The 17,490-nt window shown below is 36.8% G+C and overlaps 1 protein-coding gene and 1 long non-coding RNA gene across 2 annotated transcripts; one reads left to right on the top strand and one right to left on the bottom strand.

The window, feature by feature from the left end:
- Positions 1–517: 517 nt before the first annotated feature.
- On the bottom strand, positions 518–3,957 carry LOC119986440 (delta(7)-sterol-C5(6)-desaturase-like). Its single transcript, XM_038831000.1, has 3 exons — positions 3,738–3,957; positions 1,889–2,194; positions 518–1,070 (listed from the first exon to the last, which is right to left on the bottom strand). The coding sequence occupies exons 1-3, from the start codon at positions 3,955–3,957 to the stop codon at positions 772–774; spliced, it is 825 nt and encodes a 274-aa protein (XP_038686928.1). The 3' UTR covers positions 518–771.
- Positions 3,958–6,984: 3,027 nt separating this feature from the next.
- On the top strand, positions 6,985–7,709 carry LOC119995692. The gene is made up of 2 exons (XR_005467683.1): positions 6,985–7,104; positions 7,373–7,709. It is a non-coding gene; the product is annotated as an uncharacterized LOC119995692 (long non-coding RNA).
- Positions 7,710–17,490: the final 9,781 nt, after the last annotated feature.

Below are 17,490 nucleotides of genomic sequence, written 5' to 3'. Positions count from 1 at the left end.
GGATGACTTCAGTTGTTGTTTGTTTGCTTTATACTTTTTTATATTATTTATTGTATTTTTTAGGACAAATATCTGTTATTGCTATGAAATAATGAAAATAATAATCACACATTAATATCTCTTCTGCTTCTCTCGTTTAAGAAAAAAAAATGTTTACAACAACCAATTACCAAAGAAAGCAACAAAAAATAACTCTGCCTGCGCTTGGAGTTGGTCCCAATCTCTGATAAAGGAGAAGGGTTGTGATATGTTGGCAATCAACGTAAAATTTTGTCAAACTTATGAACATGAGTTAAAATGAAGAACGAATGTATGATCTATGATAAAAATAAATAGAGAAAATAAATACATGTGATGGATTTCGAGTGATGTTCTCATAGACTCGTGTCGCCGATCCCAAACTTTTGAGATAAATGCTCAGATGATGATGAGAGTTGACGAAGTATCTCGTAAGGAAAAGAAAGGATTCCAACCAACATATATGCCCTAAGAACAGTACAAGTACAAGCACAAGCACAAAAAAAAAATGCATTCTTTTTACTGCAAATCAAATAATGACAGAAACAAAGCTTTACAACAACCAAATAGCTCATCTCCATTAGTTTCCAATGTCTTTTAGTCATTGATAAAATGAAAACTGATAATCAACATGATTTACATGCTATAAGACCACAAAAACGAAGGTAGCACAACCAAAGTGCAAGCGTAATCAACAAAATGAAGCAAATCTCAAAGACCTATCAACGTTAACGGAAGCACATCGTTGACACATTACATCTCTTTCCCACACGCACCATCATCCATAGGGTCACGGAGGGTTCCGAGCATCCAATCCATCCATATGGTGTAATGTCCGTAATTGTGACGGTATGTAGTGTGGTGAATGGTGTGGTAGCCTGCACCCATTATAGGCCAAAGTTTCCCGTTGATGCAATCGTGAATGTTTGCTGTCCATATGGCCTCGAGAAATAAGAGCCCTATGTGCGTCATAAAATGGGTTGGCACTAGGAAGAGGGCTATAACATGTGGAACAGCCTGGAGTATGCCGTCTAATGGATGAAATGCTAAACCTGAAAAAACGAATGATGAATCAGTCACTATTTAACAAAGAACAATCCACATAGATCTTTCCTGGAAAGACCAACACATGAGAATAATTTGCGAAGGCCTCAGTTCATATCAGAACTTCCAAACAAAAACACACAAAAAAAAAAAAAAAATTCCTCTGCAGTTGCTTCAAATCCATGAAAATTCAAAATTGATTACACAGGAAACTCCAAAGACAAAGCAAAATTCAGTAAAGCAATTCTAATTACATATCAGACCTTACAATTACTGGTAGGAAATTAGTTTTGACGACGATTGGAATCACAGTTGTATATTCATTTAACTACAAAGTCTGTACAATTATTAATGCAAGCTATTCCAGATTTCCAGCATATAATATGTAGACTGTATCCTGCCAAATATTCAAAGAACAGTGAACTTTAGCACAACAAGGATATGTGAAACCTGTCTGAAATTCCAAGCATAACAATTTCAACTCAAACTAAAGTTCAGATAAACCTAAAAGGTTCTTTGATGATTCAGGGGAGGGACTTGAAAGCATTCACTTTGAGTATTCCTCTCATCTTCTTCTTCATCTTCTTCCCTTTTCATTTGGAATTTATAGGAAATAAAATGGGCATCCTTAAAATATTTAAAAAGATATTCAAGCCATAATCATAGAGAGAAAAAAAAACAGTAGCTTTTTAAATTAAAACTGCCTATCGAAAGAAGACTTAAGATCTCAACTTAAAATGACAACTATAACATCATATCTCACTTCTTTTGAATCTATTCCATAAAAATGAAAATAAAATACAGCAATGTGAGAGATTATACTTACCTGCAAATGGAGAAAGAGTATTCTGCTTGTTGTATATGTGATGGGTTGCATGAAGATACTTGTACAAAGGCTTTATGTCATGCAACTCCCGATGCATCCAGTATATCCCAAACTCCACAAACACAAGATAAATAATTAGATACACTACATAGGCAAGCCAACCAACATCGATAATTCTTGAGAAACACTTCGTCCAGCCATTTTCAACCATGTACTCAGAAACTGTCGGAAGAGCACAGTACCACGGCATTGCCTTCATTGCAACATAGATTTGCAAAAGCATGGCTCGTCTTGAAGGGATAGCATCTGCAGCAAGAGTACAATAGAAGGTGCCATTGAGAGCCATATTAAAGGGAATCTTGCGGAAAAATATTGACATTTAATAGAGAATCACTTCAAGTTTATTACATATAAAACCAGGCATTTGTCAGTCTCTTAAATTAATACCCAATTAGCACCCACAAAAAAAAAAGAAAACTAATGCTGCAATCAGTGAATTCATGGATGTAGTATGGTAATGTCTCCCTCACAACTTTCTTAAAAATGAAACTAACCACTAATTTCGCGTGAGAGAATGATCAGTACACAAAAACAGATACCTAGAACAAACAACAACAATATAAATAAAAAGGCTTCAAAGTACACTCAACTAAGGCATTTTGGATATGAGAAATTAGTTCATGGCCACTCAATAAGAAATAAATGAAAAGAACTAGCACAATACATGGAAATGTATGTCCTACGAAATAATTTAGAGGGTACTCAAGGTACAATGTTCCAGAAGTCACAGATGAAAAGTAAAAGTTAAACCTCAAACCGTATACGGGATGTGTATCTGGTAATAGACAAAATCTTCTCAGAAACATAGCCCAAAATTGGTAAGAAAGTTGAAACATATTCTAACAACTTGAATTGAAGCATGTACAAAAATGAGCTCTTATCTAATTTTTTAAAGAGTCTCTCTTTATTACTGTAATTATTAGCGTAAGAAGAAACTTGACCTTGCCCTGATTCAAGTTCTAATGGGTCGGGCAGTCAAGAGCTCCTTATTTATATAAAAAGCTCTCTACCAAAAATAAAATTGAGGGATGAGCACTACTGAAAGGCAAGTTATAGCACATCAAATAAGAATAAAGTCCTGCATTTCAATAACGCCCAAACCCATGGTTCATTGTATACTCAAAGTGCAGCCCCTCTCTCAATGTATTCAAAATTTTCTTAAATTGGAAGACAAAATATACTCTCACTCTCCAGTTAAAAATGGCACAGATTGATATTTAAAAACACATTTGATGGAAAACATTGGGAAATCTTCAAATAGACCATCACTGATAATACCATAAGAGAAAAATAGATGAAACACTAAAAAATAATGAAAAGGAAAAGGCGAAAATCATCATTTCATAAGTCCAAATATTTGTATAAAACTAATAGAAGTCCACAAGGCTAATTCTATCCAAGGAATACCAGAGAAAGAATACTTGATAGGATTTTTTTTTTCTCCGTTATGTAGATTCAAAAGAACAATGAATAAACTAGAAGTCAACCCAGATTCCAAATAACTTTCATCTTCGTTTAACCCTCAGATGTTCCGGCGATCAAAATAAACTGAAGATAAGGTTTTCTATGGAGATAATTAAAGTAAAAAAATAGAAGAGGAAGAAAAAGAGTCAACATCATCTTGACCACAAACCAGATTCAAAACTCAACACAGAGAGCAGATCAAATCCCATATGACAAATCTCAATATTTCCAAACTAAACAATCAAGATTCAAACGAACCAAAAAGAAATGTATTATATTTCTCTATATTGACACTGTTACATAAATGTATTATACAGAAACAAACCTTTGGGGAGATAAACGTTGCGTTTGAGGTAGTAAATGTAGGAGCACCAAAGGAAGCCGGACATTAGATAAAGGATTGAACCGGCAATGTAGTTCCGGAGCCAAGTCTGGACGAAGTGCGGCAATGGGTCCCACCAACTCGAAGGCAACAGATTTCCCAACACGATTCGATTGTACAATGAGGTCTCGTCCACGAACAGCTGCAGATAGTTCTCCTCCATCGGCGGCTCCGTCGTGTGATCGGAATTCTGCGAATCAAGAGAGACAGAGACACGGTGTGCGTGAGTGGCTTAGCTGGAGAGGAACTGAGAGAAGGAGGGAGGGATTTTTATCAGATTCTCCGCCGTTACCACAGATGAGAATATCTTGACCGATCTCGCTGGACCACTCAAGAGACAATCATACCGTGGATAGGTCGAGTAGGCAAAGTATTATTGGTCTCTTATTAGGGTCATTAATAATGCTCCAGGCCCCGAAAATACATTATAATTGAGTATTGGTTGAACGACAATCACGTTATATTAAGGATCATTCATCCACCAAGGTTTTGGGTTCAAATCTTATCATTCGCCGAACTCTCTCTTCAAAAAGAACGAAAATTTTTGTCAAATAATAAAAACTCGGAAAACTTATTTAAGATATTTTCACTGTTTTTTGTGTCGTTTTTCCGATCTCTAAGATGACTTTTTCTTTAAAAGTAAATACAATTTATATTTTCTCTTCCTCAAAACAATTCTTTAAATGCTACTCTTTGACAACAAATTTCAAAGGAGAATGTCAAAGAACAGTGTTGTCAGGTCTAGATCAAGCCTAGAGTGTAATTTGGGCCGGGGACGTGAACTCGGCCTTACCCAGCCCACAACATTGGGTTCACGAGCCGTGTTAGACCCAACCCACTCTACATGCACGGGTTGGGTCGGGATTCCCGGCCCGTCAGTAGGTCGTAATTGGCCAGCAAGCTCGCCCGGCTATGTATAGTCTGGTGGGAAAAAAATTGAAGGTCTTATAACATTTTAAAGGTGGCTATAACCTTGGTCTTACCTACTAAGGGTCCCCAATTCAATCCAACTGATGAACACCAATCTAACCGATGAAGACCTTTGGTCTTCAAATAAATTGAGTTGGATTCTAGATAGATTTGCAGCGCCCACAAATGCAAACACATTAATATATTGTTTGTTCTGAACCGAAGGATTTGTTCCTCCAGGCCCAACTTCCTTGTTTAGGTTCAAAAAATCGGTTTTAATGTGTTAGGCTATGATTCTTTTTATTTATTGTCGCCCCTACCTTAATTTTCACCACGTGGATCGTATTACTAACTCACAACATAATACTTCACATTTTTATGGAAGGCTAGACCTGGGCCTTGGCTACCAAAAGTTTGAGATTCGTGAGACGTTTGTTTATGGGGAAGCCCACAAACCAATTTTTATGTTATTTGATTGGTCTTCTCATATGGGTTTTACCCAAATATAATATGGAAGAAACAAAGTTAATATTTTTGCAAGGTTTGTGATTGATCTCTAACTTGTAAGCTCTCTCATTTTTTTTTTTTTAACGTATCGTCAACAAAATCTGTGTTTTATGCACATATTTTTGGGTTGGGTGTTGAAAATTTCACCCTTACTCACATCTATGACATTGTACGTTTTAATGTTATCGGATCCCATAGATACATCAGGCCCGCACGAATTTGTTTCTCCCTCAACTATCTCACTTAGTGGTACTTGAACTCAAAGAAAAAGAAATAGAAATAATTCATGTAACATGAGTTACAACTTCTCACTTGATGGGAGTACAGTTTTTAATTTTAAACAAAAGATAACTGGTCCTCTCTGTAGCTTTGTATTTTTACCTTCGACTCCATCATCAAGGTATACTAAGAAAACATCAAGAGGGTTAAGAAGAGAAAAATTGAGTTTTGTTAATAATAAGGAAAAAAATCAAATTTCTCGGGAACGGTATCAACACACACAGAATAAGCAAAAATAAAAATCAAAAGAACAAAACACCAATTTTCTCGGGTCGAGTCATCAAACCGGATCACCATGTAAAAAACGGGCTCCATATTAAAATCCCGACACGTACAGCTCTATATAATGAACCAAATAAGCAGAAGAAATTAGACTGGAGCAATGATATGTATTCGTGAACTATTTGCTAATTTCTTTGCTTTATCTGTGACTGTACGTTACATTGTCATGGACTTTGCAACTTGATTGGTTTGGTGGACATGCTTGCAGACTTTATATCATAAACAAGATAAGAATCTTAATGTGGATTTATTTCAAGTTTCTTTTTTTCAACTGATTGATGTATAATGTTGTGAATTTCGAAAAAGAATAGGAACTCTTGATTGTGCTAAGAACAAAACCCTAGAGCCGATTTTAATTGTCTCTTTCAAACTTCAATTATTAACCTTTAATGTCCGATACTTCGTATTTTGAAAAATTCTATGATATTTTTTGTGTGTGTTACGTACTCGCTTTGTTGAATTGTTATTTGTATCTCATTCATTGATTTGCAATATTTCGTCTTGAATAAATCTCTTTCGACATGTAGTTTGGCATGCACTACTTTGGATGTTGTCAAAGGATATGCATTACATGTTCTTGATCACGACGACAAATAGGGCATGTATCCTCCAATAAAATCCCACACTTCTTAAGATTATCCTTAGTTGGCAGACTATTATGCATGGCCCTCCATATAAATACCTTAGTCGATTCATGAACACACATATTCCATAGACATAGCCATAAATTTGAATCCCCAGTACCAATAGCAGTTGAAGTTGAGGGATGATCTCAGACTGCCATCTCCCTGGCCTTATGATAACCACTCTTCACGGTATATGATCCATTGGAAGTACTTGTCTTTGACTTTGCTGGACAACCTGGTCACTGAATAACAACTGAAGCAAGGGGACATTCCACCACTGAGTGGGATGGTGGAATAAATTAATTAAGATTTGGACATTCCACCATGTTATTCACTTTATTTAAGAATAATAGGCAATTTTTTTATTTATAAAATCTAATACACTACGCAAGTTGATGACTAGTTTTTTTTTTTTATTTTCATGAAACAAGGATTATTTTTAATTATTTGTTAACGTGTAGTATGATTAAAGTCTTCAACCTTGAAAGTTTTTCTTAGAACTTTAATTTTTAAATACCACTCGCTGCAGTGTCTAAACTTGATCCCTAAATATATATTTGGACATCTCTTTGTCTTTCACTCACGCATCTCTCCGTCCTCGTGGTTCGCTCATCTCTTCATCGCCCCCGTCTCTCCGTCTTCACCCTGCCGCCTATTTCTCTCTCACGTGAAGCCTCTCTCTTTCGAGTGCACTCCGTCTCTCTCATGTGAGTTTCTTTCTTGGTTTGCTAAAGTGAATTTTGTAGGTTTTGAGCTTTTCTTTCGATATAATTTGTTGGGTCTTGCACGATTGGGCATCTCTGACTTGCCTTTTTTCCTGACCAGATATAAATATATATATGTGTGTGTGTGTGCGCGCGCGCTTGATTAACCATTAGCGATCACATATTGTTCGAAACAAGAAAAGAAGCAGCAGGTAATTACATCAGAGAATTTGTGTTTTTAGCTCTAATTATAATTGCTTTGATTTTGTAGCACCATGAAGAAATTTCTCCTGGTCATTATTATTGCTGTTGTTGCTGCCTCACTATTATTCATGTCATCGATTTATGAATCCGCTGGCGATGGATTCACGAAGCCAAAACATGCGGTGAGTGTACACAGTGCCTCAAGATCTGTCATGGATGACCCTCGTACTCACGTTAATCCTAGTACTAGTTGGCATGGTGGAATTAACGATCGTGATGGACACTAAAATATGCACTGCGAGGCAGTGACTTCGATGTTGACGACCCAAATAAGAACTACTTTAATCGCTTTAATTACTCACTTGCGCAGGGTCTTCCTATATAGAAAGTTTCTACTTGTTGTCTATAGTTGTTGTTCTTGATCTTTTATAAGAACTAATATATAAAGTCTATATGAGATGCAAATTTGAAACAAAACAAAGACAGTAGACAACTTGAGCAATAGTCCAGGTTGAGCTGCATACTGTATATAATAGATTGGGGACATGGCGTTAGTTGCCTTTAGTGTTGATGAAAAGAACAATGGCCCTCCTGAGTTTTCCATAGCGTTAGCTTGTACTCCTGAGTTTGCAGGAGTTGGCGAAAATGATGGACCAGTTACCTCATTGTTACCTTTGAGAGTATTCACTGCCTGCATGTAGAAAGGAAACTTAAGATGGAGATCAAAACTCAATATGCATAACAGATTCAAAACACCCTAGTGTTGGAGCTCTCACACGTCCATTACCCATTTTAGTTAGGTTGCTGCAACCTCTGCTGGAGACCTGTGAAAAGGTATATGGGAAGCATCTGACATAAGCTGATGATCTTTGACCCCCTTCTTTAGGCAAGTATCTGATTGCCCTCCCTTTAGTATATGCTGCGTACTCTAGCCTTGGAAGCTGGGACTTAAAAATCTGAATCGCATTGCACTCCTGTTCCCTCTGCCATGGAATTGAAGTTGGATCGATCTGTCACCCACTTATAGCCATTTTGCGACGATCATGCTGGAGGCATCCTTAAGAGAAAAAGTTCCAATGCCTGCCTTATCGATTTGAGCTCTGCCATGCCATGTGTGAATCGCACACACCACTATTAATTGCAAAAGAAGAGAACAAGAATTTTAAAGTGACAAGTCCTATCTCTTTAAACTTCTCCAATCCCTGTCGGTCCCTGGCTTAGGGACCTGCTTGTCATTGTTGAGGCGTTTGACCATAGCTTAATTTATGTAGGAAGATGCCTGGTATAAATCATTGCTGTTGTAGGGGAAGCTTGGTGATCAATTGCTATCATACAGTGTATTGGTCGTCTCACACAAATATTAGGTGGTGCAAAGGAATAAATTCACCTAATCAAAAGTCAACCAAAGGATTTTTGACGTAGAACGGTCCACGGAAGAGTTCCTTGAGAAGTTGGAACATGTTCGAAGGAATCCAAATCGGAATCCAAATCGAAATCGGAATTGAAGTTGCTGTTTTTGGGAATTAAAGATTCAGTTTTCAACTTTGATCATCCATAACTTTTGATTCCCTTGTGTGTTTCCTTATTATAGTGTGTGTTTCCGAGGACTGATTTTGAAGATCTAAAGTTTAGAATTGGAAGGAGATCGAAAAGGCATCGTTTTAGAGTCCAACAGAGTTAATTAAGTTTCTTATACGTTTTATGTTTCCAATTTTTCAATTCTAGTTTAATTAGGAGTTCAAATAGGGTTTGATTGTTTTGTGAGTCTATAAATAGTTTCATAAACGTTTGCAATTGATACAATTCAATACATTCAGTTTTATTAATAAAATTCCTTAAGGTTTTCTCAATTGTTCTTGGAGGATTCCAAGTTTATTGATTTCGTCGTGAACGAATTCAAGTGTTCTAGCTTCCGCACTGCGTCAATTTTCTACAGATCAGCACGTGCCATTTGGAAAATCAACACGGGCGCAGGAATTCATGCTAGGATGGGCAAAATTAACAAGGGTAGAATTAAAAACATATTTCTCAATTTACATAACTAAACCATTGTTTAATCATTGATCGTCCATTCGATTCCGAAATCAATTATTGGCAATCTTCATTGCAGAAATGATCTCTCTACTGTAGCAGTGGTGACTGGTAGAATCAATGTCAACCTCAGAAGTCTATAAACCAGTGTCAGTGTGTATACATTATGTCTTCTAGCTAGTATCAATCATTTGTTAAGCAAAATCATTGATTCCTTTTAATTATAAGATATCAATGCTAGAGCGCACATCAATAACAAAAGTATCAAGTTCATCTAAAAGTGTTCTTCATCTTACAAGGGTGCTGCCCCCAGACCCCCACTACTTATTTGTGCCCCAATGATTTTGAATCCTACACCCGCCACTGAGTATATATCATGAAGCATATATATCATCCTACTTTTGGAGAAACCATTAAATTTTCTGAAAATCTGAATTGAAAATTAAAAAATTATAGTTGCATTTCCTACATATTGTGTTATGTGTGTTTTCGTTCAAGGCAGTTTCTATACGATGTCTAGTATTTTATGAAATGCATAATTATACCTATTGCATTTTTACTAGCTATTAGTAACGCTTTGGGGAAATAGGTTTGGCGGCTTATTGAAAGACAAAACTCTTTGGTGGCAAGATTATTAAGGGGAAAATACTTCCCTCATGTGGGGATGTTTGGAAGGCCGGGTTGGGTAGCCAGCCGTCCTTTACATGGAGAAGTCTTCTGTGGGGGCGTCAACTATTGAGGCATGGAACTAGGTGGGAGATAGGCAATGGGTAACAGATCAGGCTTTTTGAGGATAGATATATGGTTGCCTACTCCTCATAGTTTCACTGTGGTTCCACCAAAAACTCTTCCTCTTGATAGCTGTGTATCTGTGTAGAAAAATAGGAGCAATTGTAGAGAAGAATAGAGGCAATATTTGATGTGTATGTATCTTGATGAAACATTACAATTACAATCTCATATATATAGGAATCAAACATTACACCCTAAGACAAATGTTCCATAATTTGAGGAGCAATTTATGGAACAAAGATTCCATAATTTGAGGAGCAAATTGTGGGACAAAGGTTCCATAATTTGTTTCATAATTTGAGGAGCAAATTATGGGACAAAAGTACCATAATTTGTTCCATAATTTGAGGATATCAATAAGGTCAATACTCCCCCTCAAGCTGGATCAAGGGGATTGATTGAGCCAAGCTTGGACAATAATCGGTGAAAATGACCAGAAGAAAAAACCTTTGTAAAAACATCAGCAAGTTGATCATGACTTCGAGTGTAAACTGTTTGAATAACTTGATTCTGAACTTGATGACGAATAAAATGACAATCAACTTCAATATGTTTTGTGCGTTCATGAAACACGGGATTAGCAGCAATATGCATAGCAGCCTGATTATCACAAAAGAGAGTCATAGGAAGACTACTTGGAAAACCCAAATCTGCGAGCAAACTCTTAAGCCATATTAGTTCACATGCACTGGATGCCATTGCACGATATTCAGCTTCAGCATTAGAACGAGCAACCACATGTTGTTTTTTGCTACGCCAAGAAACAAGATTTCCACCAACAAACATACAATAGCCGGAAGTGGACTTTCGATCAAGGGCATTTCCAGCCCAATCAGAATCACTATATCCTGTAATCCGTAAGTGACCGTGCTTAGCTAGAACTATGCCACGGCCAATAGAACCCTTGAGATAACGTAAGATTCGTTTGACAATGCCCAAATGGAAAAGAGTAGGAGCGTGCATGAACTGGCTAACAAGACTTACACCATAAGCAATGTCAGGTCGAGTAATAGTGAGATAAATGAGCTTACCAACCAACCGTTGGTAATCACTAACTCCTTGTAAAGGTTCACTGGCTGTATCAAGATTTAATTTGCTTTCCAGTGGAGTGGATGCTGGCTTTGAATTCATCATTTCGGTTTCCTCTAGCAAATCAAGAATATACTTCCTTTGATTTAGAAATAAACCTTTGCTGGAAACTGCCATTTCAATGCCAAGAAAGTAATTTAAGGAACCAAGATCCTTAATAGGAAATCGAGATCGAAGAGTGGTTTTGAGTTGAGAAATAGCATCAATACTATTCCCAGCAATAATAAGATCATCAACATAAATTAGGACCACCACTATAGTATTGGAAGAATGACGAATGAACAAGGAAGAATCAGCTGTACTGCGAGAGAAACCAACCTCTTGAAGAACGGTACTTAACTTGGCGTGCCAAGCACGCGGAGATTGTTTCAACCCATAGATTGATTTGTGTAGGTGACAAACCAAGGAAGAATCTGAACTCTGTGGATGTCCTGGAGGTAGTTTCATATAGACTTCTTCTTCAAGATCCCCATGAAGGAAAGCATTTTTGACGTCCATTTGACTCATAGACCATCCACTATTTACGGCAACTGAGAGGAGAGTACGCACTGTATTCATCTTAGCAACAGGAGCAAACGTCTCTTTGTAATCTACACCAAAGGTTTGAGTAAATCCCTGGGCCACAAGGCGAGCTTTATGTCTATCAATGGTGCCATCCGAGTGAAATTTAGTTTTATATACCCAGCGGCTCCCCACTGGTTGTTTTCCAGGAGGAAGTTTAACAACACTCCAAGTTTGATTTTCAGCAAGAGCTTGAAGCTCTTCACCCATAGCTTGTCGCCATATTTCCTGAGAATTTGCTTCCTTGAAATTCTTAGGTTCATGAACAGTAGAAATAGCGGTGAGAAATGCCACAGGAGCTGAGGAAAGACGATGATAAGTGACATACTTGGAGAGAGGATGGCAGGCAGAAAAAGTGACATAATCTTGAAGTTTTGTTGGAGGGACGCGATTTCGAGTAGGATTCCGTCGAACCAATGACGGTGAAACCTCATGATTATTAGTGGAAGCAAGCACATGCACATCTTGGAGATTCTCGGGCTGTTCGACTGGAGGATTTTCAACCAAATTTTCAGCTAGCACATTTGGAAGGAGTTCAGCTTGTCCAGTTGGAGGATTTTCAGTGGCCTGGTGTCGCAACCGGGGTCACGACGCGGACCGGCGAGGAAAGGATGAAAAATGATTTAGAGTCGCCACCAATTGATTTAAGTGCAATTGGACACTAAAAAATGGTCTGCAAACCAGAAAATGGGTAAGGGGGTCTATTGAGTGTGGGGAAGGTGTTAGGCACCCCACACTCCCTAAAAGGTTACCTAGATTGATCTATGTGCTTTTTCTTGAAAAGTTGTTTGTCCAATATAGATGATATTTAGATTTGAAAAGATAACATAATTAAAGCCTAGGCAGGAGATGAATGTCATCAAGTCCTCCTCCTAATTAACTTCAATTTAGTTACCATTATATTTTCGAGTACAAATGATACATTAATTTGAAGAGATAACATAATTAAAGCCTAGGCAGGAGCTGAATGTCATCAAGTCCTCCTCCTAATGAACTTTAATTTAGGTATCTAGTAAATTAATTTATCATTTGTTTTTAGAAATACAAATGACATTTTAATTTGAAAAGATAACATAATTAAAGCCTAAGCAGGAGCTGAATGTCATCAAGTCCTCCTCCTAATGAACTTTAATTTAGGTATCTAGTAAATTAAATTACCATTTGCATTTTGTTTAAATAAGGATAGCACAATTAAAGTCTAGGCAGGAGCTGAATGTCATCAAGTCCTCCTCCTAATTGACTTTAATGTAGTATCCATTAATTTGTTTATGTGAAAATTTGGTAAAGACGCGGTTGTTGAATTGATAGATTGGCAAAACTAAACCTCTAAACATGCATACTAATCATGTTAAGAACATGCATAAATATAAATTACACTACTCTACACTACATTTCCATTATTTTCACTACCCTATTACATATTTGCCTTTACAAAGATATATAAAAATAAGATAAAAATATATACAAGTAACAAATATTAAAAATACAAAATGTGGCCCACGGAGCCCGTGTGTGGCTCAAACCCGGTCCAATCTCTCAATGGACTCTCCGGCCCCAAACGAAGTCAAATCCAGCCCAAGTAGAGTCAAGCCCGTCCAAGCCCAAACCGGACAAACACAAACACAAACACAAGCACAATTTGAGCAAAGTAATACCATAGTAAAATATTCGCAAACATAATCACCATTTTCGAGTTGTACCAACATACAAACAACTAGACATATGCAAGCAAACAAAACCATGAACCTGAGAACCGAAAGGAACAGAGAATACGAGCATAAAGAACAATCATACATGACCAACATATGCAACAAACAAAAATAAAAATAAAAATTGGTGACCATAGGCATTACAGCAAAGGTATATATTGAGGTAGTAACCGCAACAGCAACGATCAAAAGAACACTCAAAAGAAACTAAAGAACAACATAATATTGAGGTAGCAACATTGTAATATTGAGCACCTGGTTTTGTATAGGCAGCAACAGCAAGATAATATTGAGGTATATAGCCCGAGAGATCATGGAAACTAAAGAACAATCAAAAGAACCAGAGCAATCTCATTCAAGGAAATCAACTACATCTACCAGAATCTCAAACCGAACTAGCCACACGCAACAAACAAAACCTGTTTCAATCGAATCCCATGTCATATCTCATGCAAACATTAGAAACAAGAACAGATCAATGAAACGCAAAGAAGCCGAAGAAGAATAAGAGAAATACAGAACCAAAAAAAATGGAATCAAATTGAAGATGGGTTTATTGTAGTCGTTACCCTTCAAGAACTAAAACTCGTTTTCCCTACTTCTTCTCTGGTTCACGACCGCTCTCCCTTCTCCTTCTTTCTTGCTTCATGCGATACTTTGGTTCATTCTTTTCCTCTCAATTTGGCGATTTGGCGATAGCTCTCCCGGTTTCTCTACCACTAATCATAGATTTGTATTGAAATCTCTATTGTCATTCCCATCTCCCCTGCTCTCTCTCGATTTTCTTTCATCTTCTTCCCCTTTTTTTTCTTTCTTTTTTCTTTTTCCCTTTCTCCCTTTTTCTCTCAAGAAAATCCTGCACGATTTTTTCTTTTTCTTCTTCTGCCCCTTTGGCGGCTGCCCCCTTTTTCTTTTTAACATATCTTCTATTTTATAAAAATCCCAAAATGCCCCCAAAACCCTATTTTTCTCTCCTTCTCTAAAACCCTCAAGACTAACATTCTTGTCTTTTCCCTACTTTTGTGAAACCCTAATAAAGGAGCCACCTTTCACTCTTAAGGATTTTCTTTATTATTTATTTAATTTTCCTATTTTTTAGATATTTTATAGGGTTTAGTTATATTGGGTTTGGGTTGGAATTTTTATGGGCTTATGGTCCAAGAATAGGCTTTAGGATTTTTTGCATGCTTGTGGGTCCAAGAAATAGGCTTTGAACTTGTTGTGAGATTACGGGCTCCAGAACGGGCTTTTGAATTATTATTATTATTATTGTATTTTTTAATTTTTTTTAATTTTTCCTATTTTTAATTTTTTAATTATTATTATGATTATGATTATTATTTTTATTTTTTTATTTTTTATATTTTTTTTTGGAGCCGGACGAAAACCGGGTACTACACCTGGTGCGGAACAAACTCAGCAATATTAGGCTTGTGAGGAACCCCTTCAGAAATAATCTCGGATATAGGCAAGGGAAACACGTCCTCTAAATCATCTTGAGAATTTGTATAATAAGGTGTTGCTTCTTCAAACATAACATCTTTGGAGACAAATAATCTTCGAGAATCAGGATGATAACATTTATACCCTTTCTGGGTCGAAGAATACCCCAGAAAAATACACTTAGCAGCTCGGGCATCAAGCTTATCACGATGAGCTGTTTGTATATGCACAAAGCAAGTGCAACCAAATACTTTCAAGTGAGACACATCAATAGTTTTCCCCTGCAAAACTTCAAGGGGAGATTTAAAAGACAGCACTCGGCTCGGAAGCCGATTAATGATATAAACTGCTGCTAATACTCCATAAGACCAAAAAACTTTTGGAACATGCATGTGAAGCATCAAAGCACGAGTTTTTTCCAACAAGTCTCTATTTTTGCGTTCTGCTACTCCGTTCTGTTGAGGAGTACCAACACAACTAGTCTGATGCACAATGCCATGAGAATATAAATACTGTGTCATATTTTTAGACATGAATTCTGTGCCATTATCAGAACGAAGTGTTTGAATTTTAGAGGAAAATTGAGTCTGAACAAGCATATGAAAATCTTTGAAGATATTCATAACTTCACTTTTTGATCTCAACAAGTACACCCAAGTAACACGTGAGAAATCATCAATAAATGTAACAAAGTATTTAAAACCATCAATTGATTCAAGAGTAGGTCCCCAAACATCGGAGTGAACAAGTTCAAACATTCTAGTAGTTCTAGAAGAAGAAGACACAAAAGGTAATCTAGTAGATTTTGACAAATGGCAAATTTCACAAGAAAAATAATTGGTATCAACATTTGGCAACAATTTAGTGAGAATATTATCTGAAGGATGTGCTAAACGCTGATGCCAGAGAACATGATCTGCCGAGGAAGAAGGAAAAAACGAGACTTGAGTACTTTTGCTAGGTTGAAAATTTCCTGAGATGTAGTAAAGACCTTGTAGAAAAAATCCTCTACCAATGATCTTCTTAGTGACAAGATCTTGAAAAAGTACCTCATGATGAAGAAATATAACATAGCAATTTAAAGCTTGAGTGAGTTTTCTAACCGAAAGTAACTTGACTGGAAAAGATGGAACATATAAAGCCATTGAAGTCACATCTTTAGACAACAATTTAAGTTTACCTTCACCAAGAACAGGAACACCATTCCCATTGGCAATTGACACATGGGATGGAGTAGAAAATTTTTTGAAGTCAGACAAATTGGTTAATTTATTTGTCATATGATCGGTGGCACCAGAATCAACAATCCAAAAATCATGCACGGTATTAAATTCTATAGCAGTAGAGAATACACTGAAAATACCTTCAAAATTGTCATTGGATTGATGTCCCGAGTTTGATAAGAACCCAGCAAACTTACCAAGGAGGGTTGTGGAATTAGAGTTTCCTATACCAGAAGCTCCATGTATTGAATTTGAGGTGCAATTTACTCTTCCCTTCTCCTGAAGATAGGTTGCAAACTCATTTATAAGGGAAATTGGATTTGAGGTATAATTTACCATATTTCCCTGTAATGTTTCTACAGCATGACCTGCTCCGATACCATGTAGAAAAATAGGAGCAATTGTAGAGAAGAATAGAGGCAATATTTGATGTGTATGTATCTTGATGAAACATTACAATTACAATCTCATATATATAGGAATCAAACATTACACCCTAAGACAAATGTTCCATAATTTGAGGAGCAATTTATGGAACAAAGATTCCATAATTTGAGGAGCAAATTGTGGGACAAAGGTTCCATAATTTGTTCCATAATTTGAGGAGCAAATTATGGGACAAAAGTACCATAATTTGTTTCATAATTTGAGGAGCAAATTATGGAACAAAGGTTCCATAATTTGAGGATATCAATAAGGTCAATAATCTGTATTATTAAAACGAGATGGGAAATGGGATGAATTGATGATTCGGAATAATTTTCTTCAGTTTGAGGCAGAGCCGATCCTGAGTTTTCCGTGGCCGTCAAGATGGATGCCAGATAGATTGTGTTGACACTTTGATAAATGAGGGAGATTCTGTGAAGAGTGCATATCATTTGGCAATGGGATTAAAAATGTGGAGCCGGTTTCATCTTCAGATTGGAGGAAAGAATTGTGGAATTGATTGTGGATCTATGGATATCCAGTTTAAGCACATCTTCAGGAAAATAAACGGTTGTGTAGATTTTCTTGCCACAAAGGCTTCTCAAGGTAAGCAATCTAGCTACTTCTGTAGTTACAATGACCTTCCAGCTCAAGTTAAAGATATGATACACATTGACTCGATGGGGGTTCCTGCCATGAGATAGATTAACTGTTAATGTTCTATTTTTGGGCTATTGTCTGCTCTTTTGGTTTGTTCTTTTCCTTCTTTGTGTTTGTTCTCTTGTTCTTTTTGTCCATGGATTAGGTTTAGTCCCCTATTGTGAACCACCGGAGAAGGGCTCTTCTTCTCCTCCTTATGATATAAAATTTATGGTTTTTTTATTAAAAAAAAAAAAACTCTATAAGGTCTT

Source organism: Tripterygium wilfordii, chromosome 3 (genome assembly GCF_013401445.1).
Source record: "Tripterygium wilfordii isolate XIE 37 chromosome 3, ASM1340144v1, whole genome shotgun sequence".
Classification (NCBI taxonomy): Eukaryota; Viridiplantae; Streptophyta; class Magnoliopsida; order Celastrales; family Celastraceae; genus Tripterygium; species Tripterygium wilfordii.
The sequence above is the reverse complement of the archived record's forward strand: the minus strand, read 5'-3'. Positions and strand labels throughout refer to the sequence as shown.

Coding starts and splice junctions, on each gene's coding strand:
- LOC119986440 (XM_038831000.1), bottom strand. CDS start 3,957: ATGGAGGAGAACTATCTGCAGCTGTTCGTGGACGAGACCTCATTGTAC. Junction 2,195..3,737: donor CAACGTTTATCTCCCCAAAG/GTTTGTTTCTGT, acceptor CTCTTGCTGCAG/ATGCTATCCCTTCAAGACGA. Junction 1,071..1,888: donor TACTCTTTCTCCATTTGCAG/GTAAGTATAATC, acceptor TCGTTTTTTCAG/GTTTAGCATTTCATCCATTA.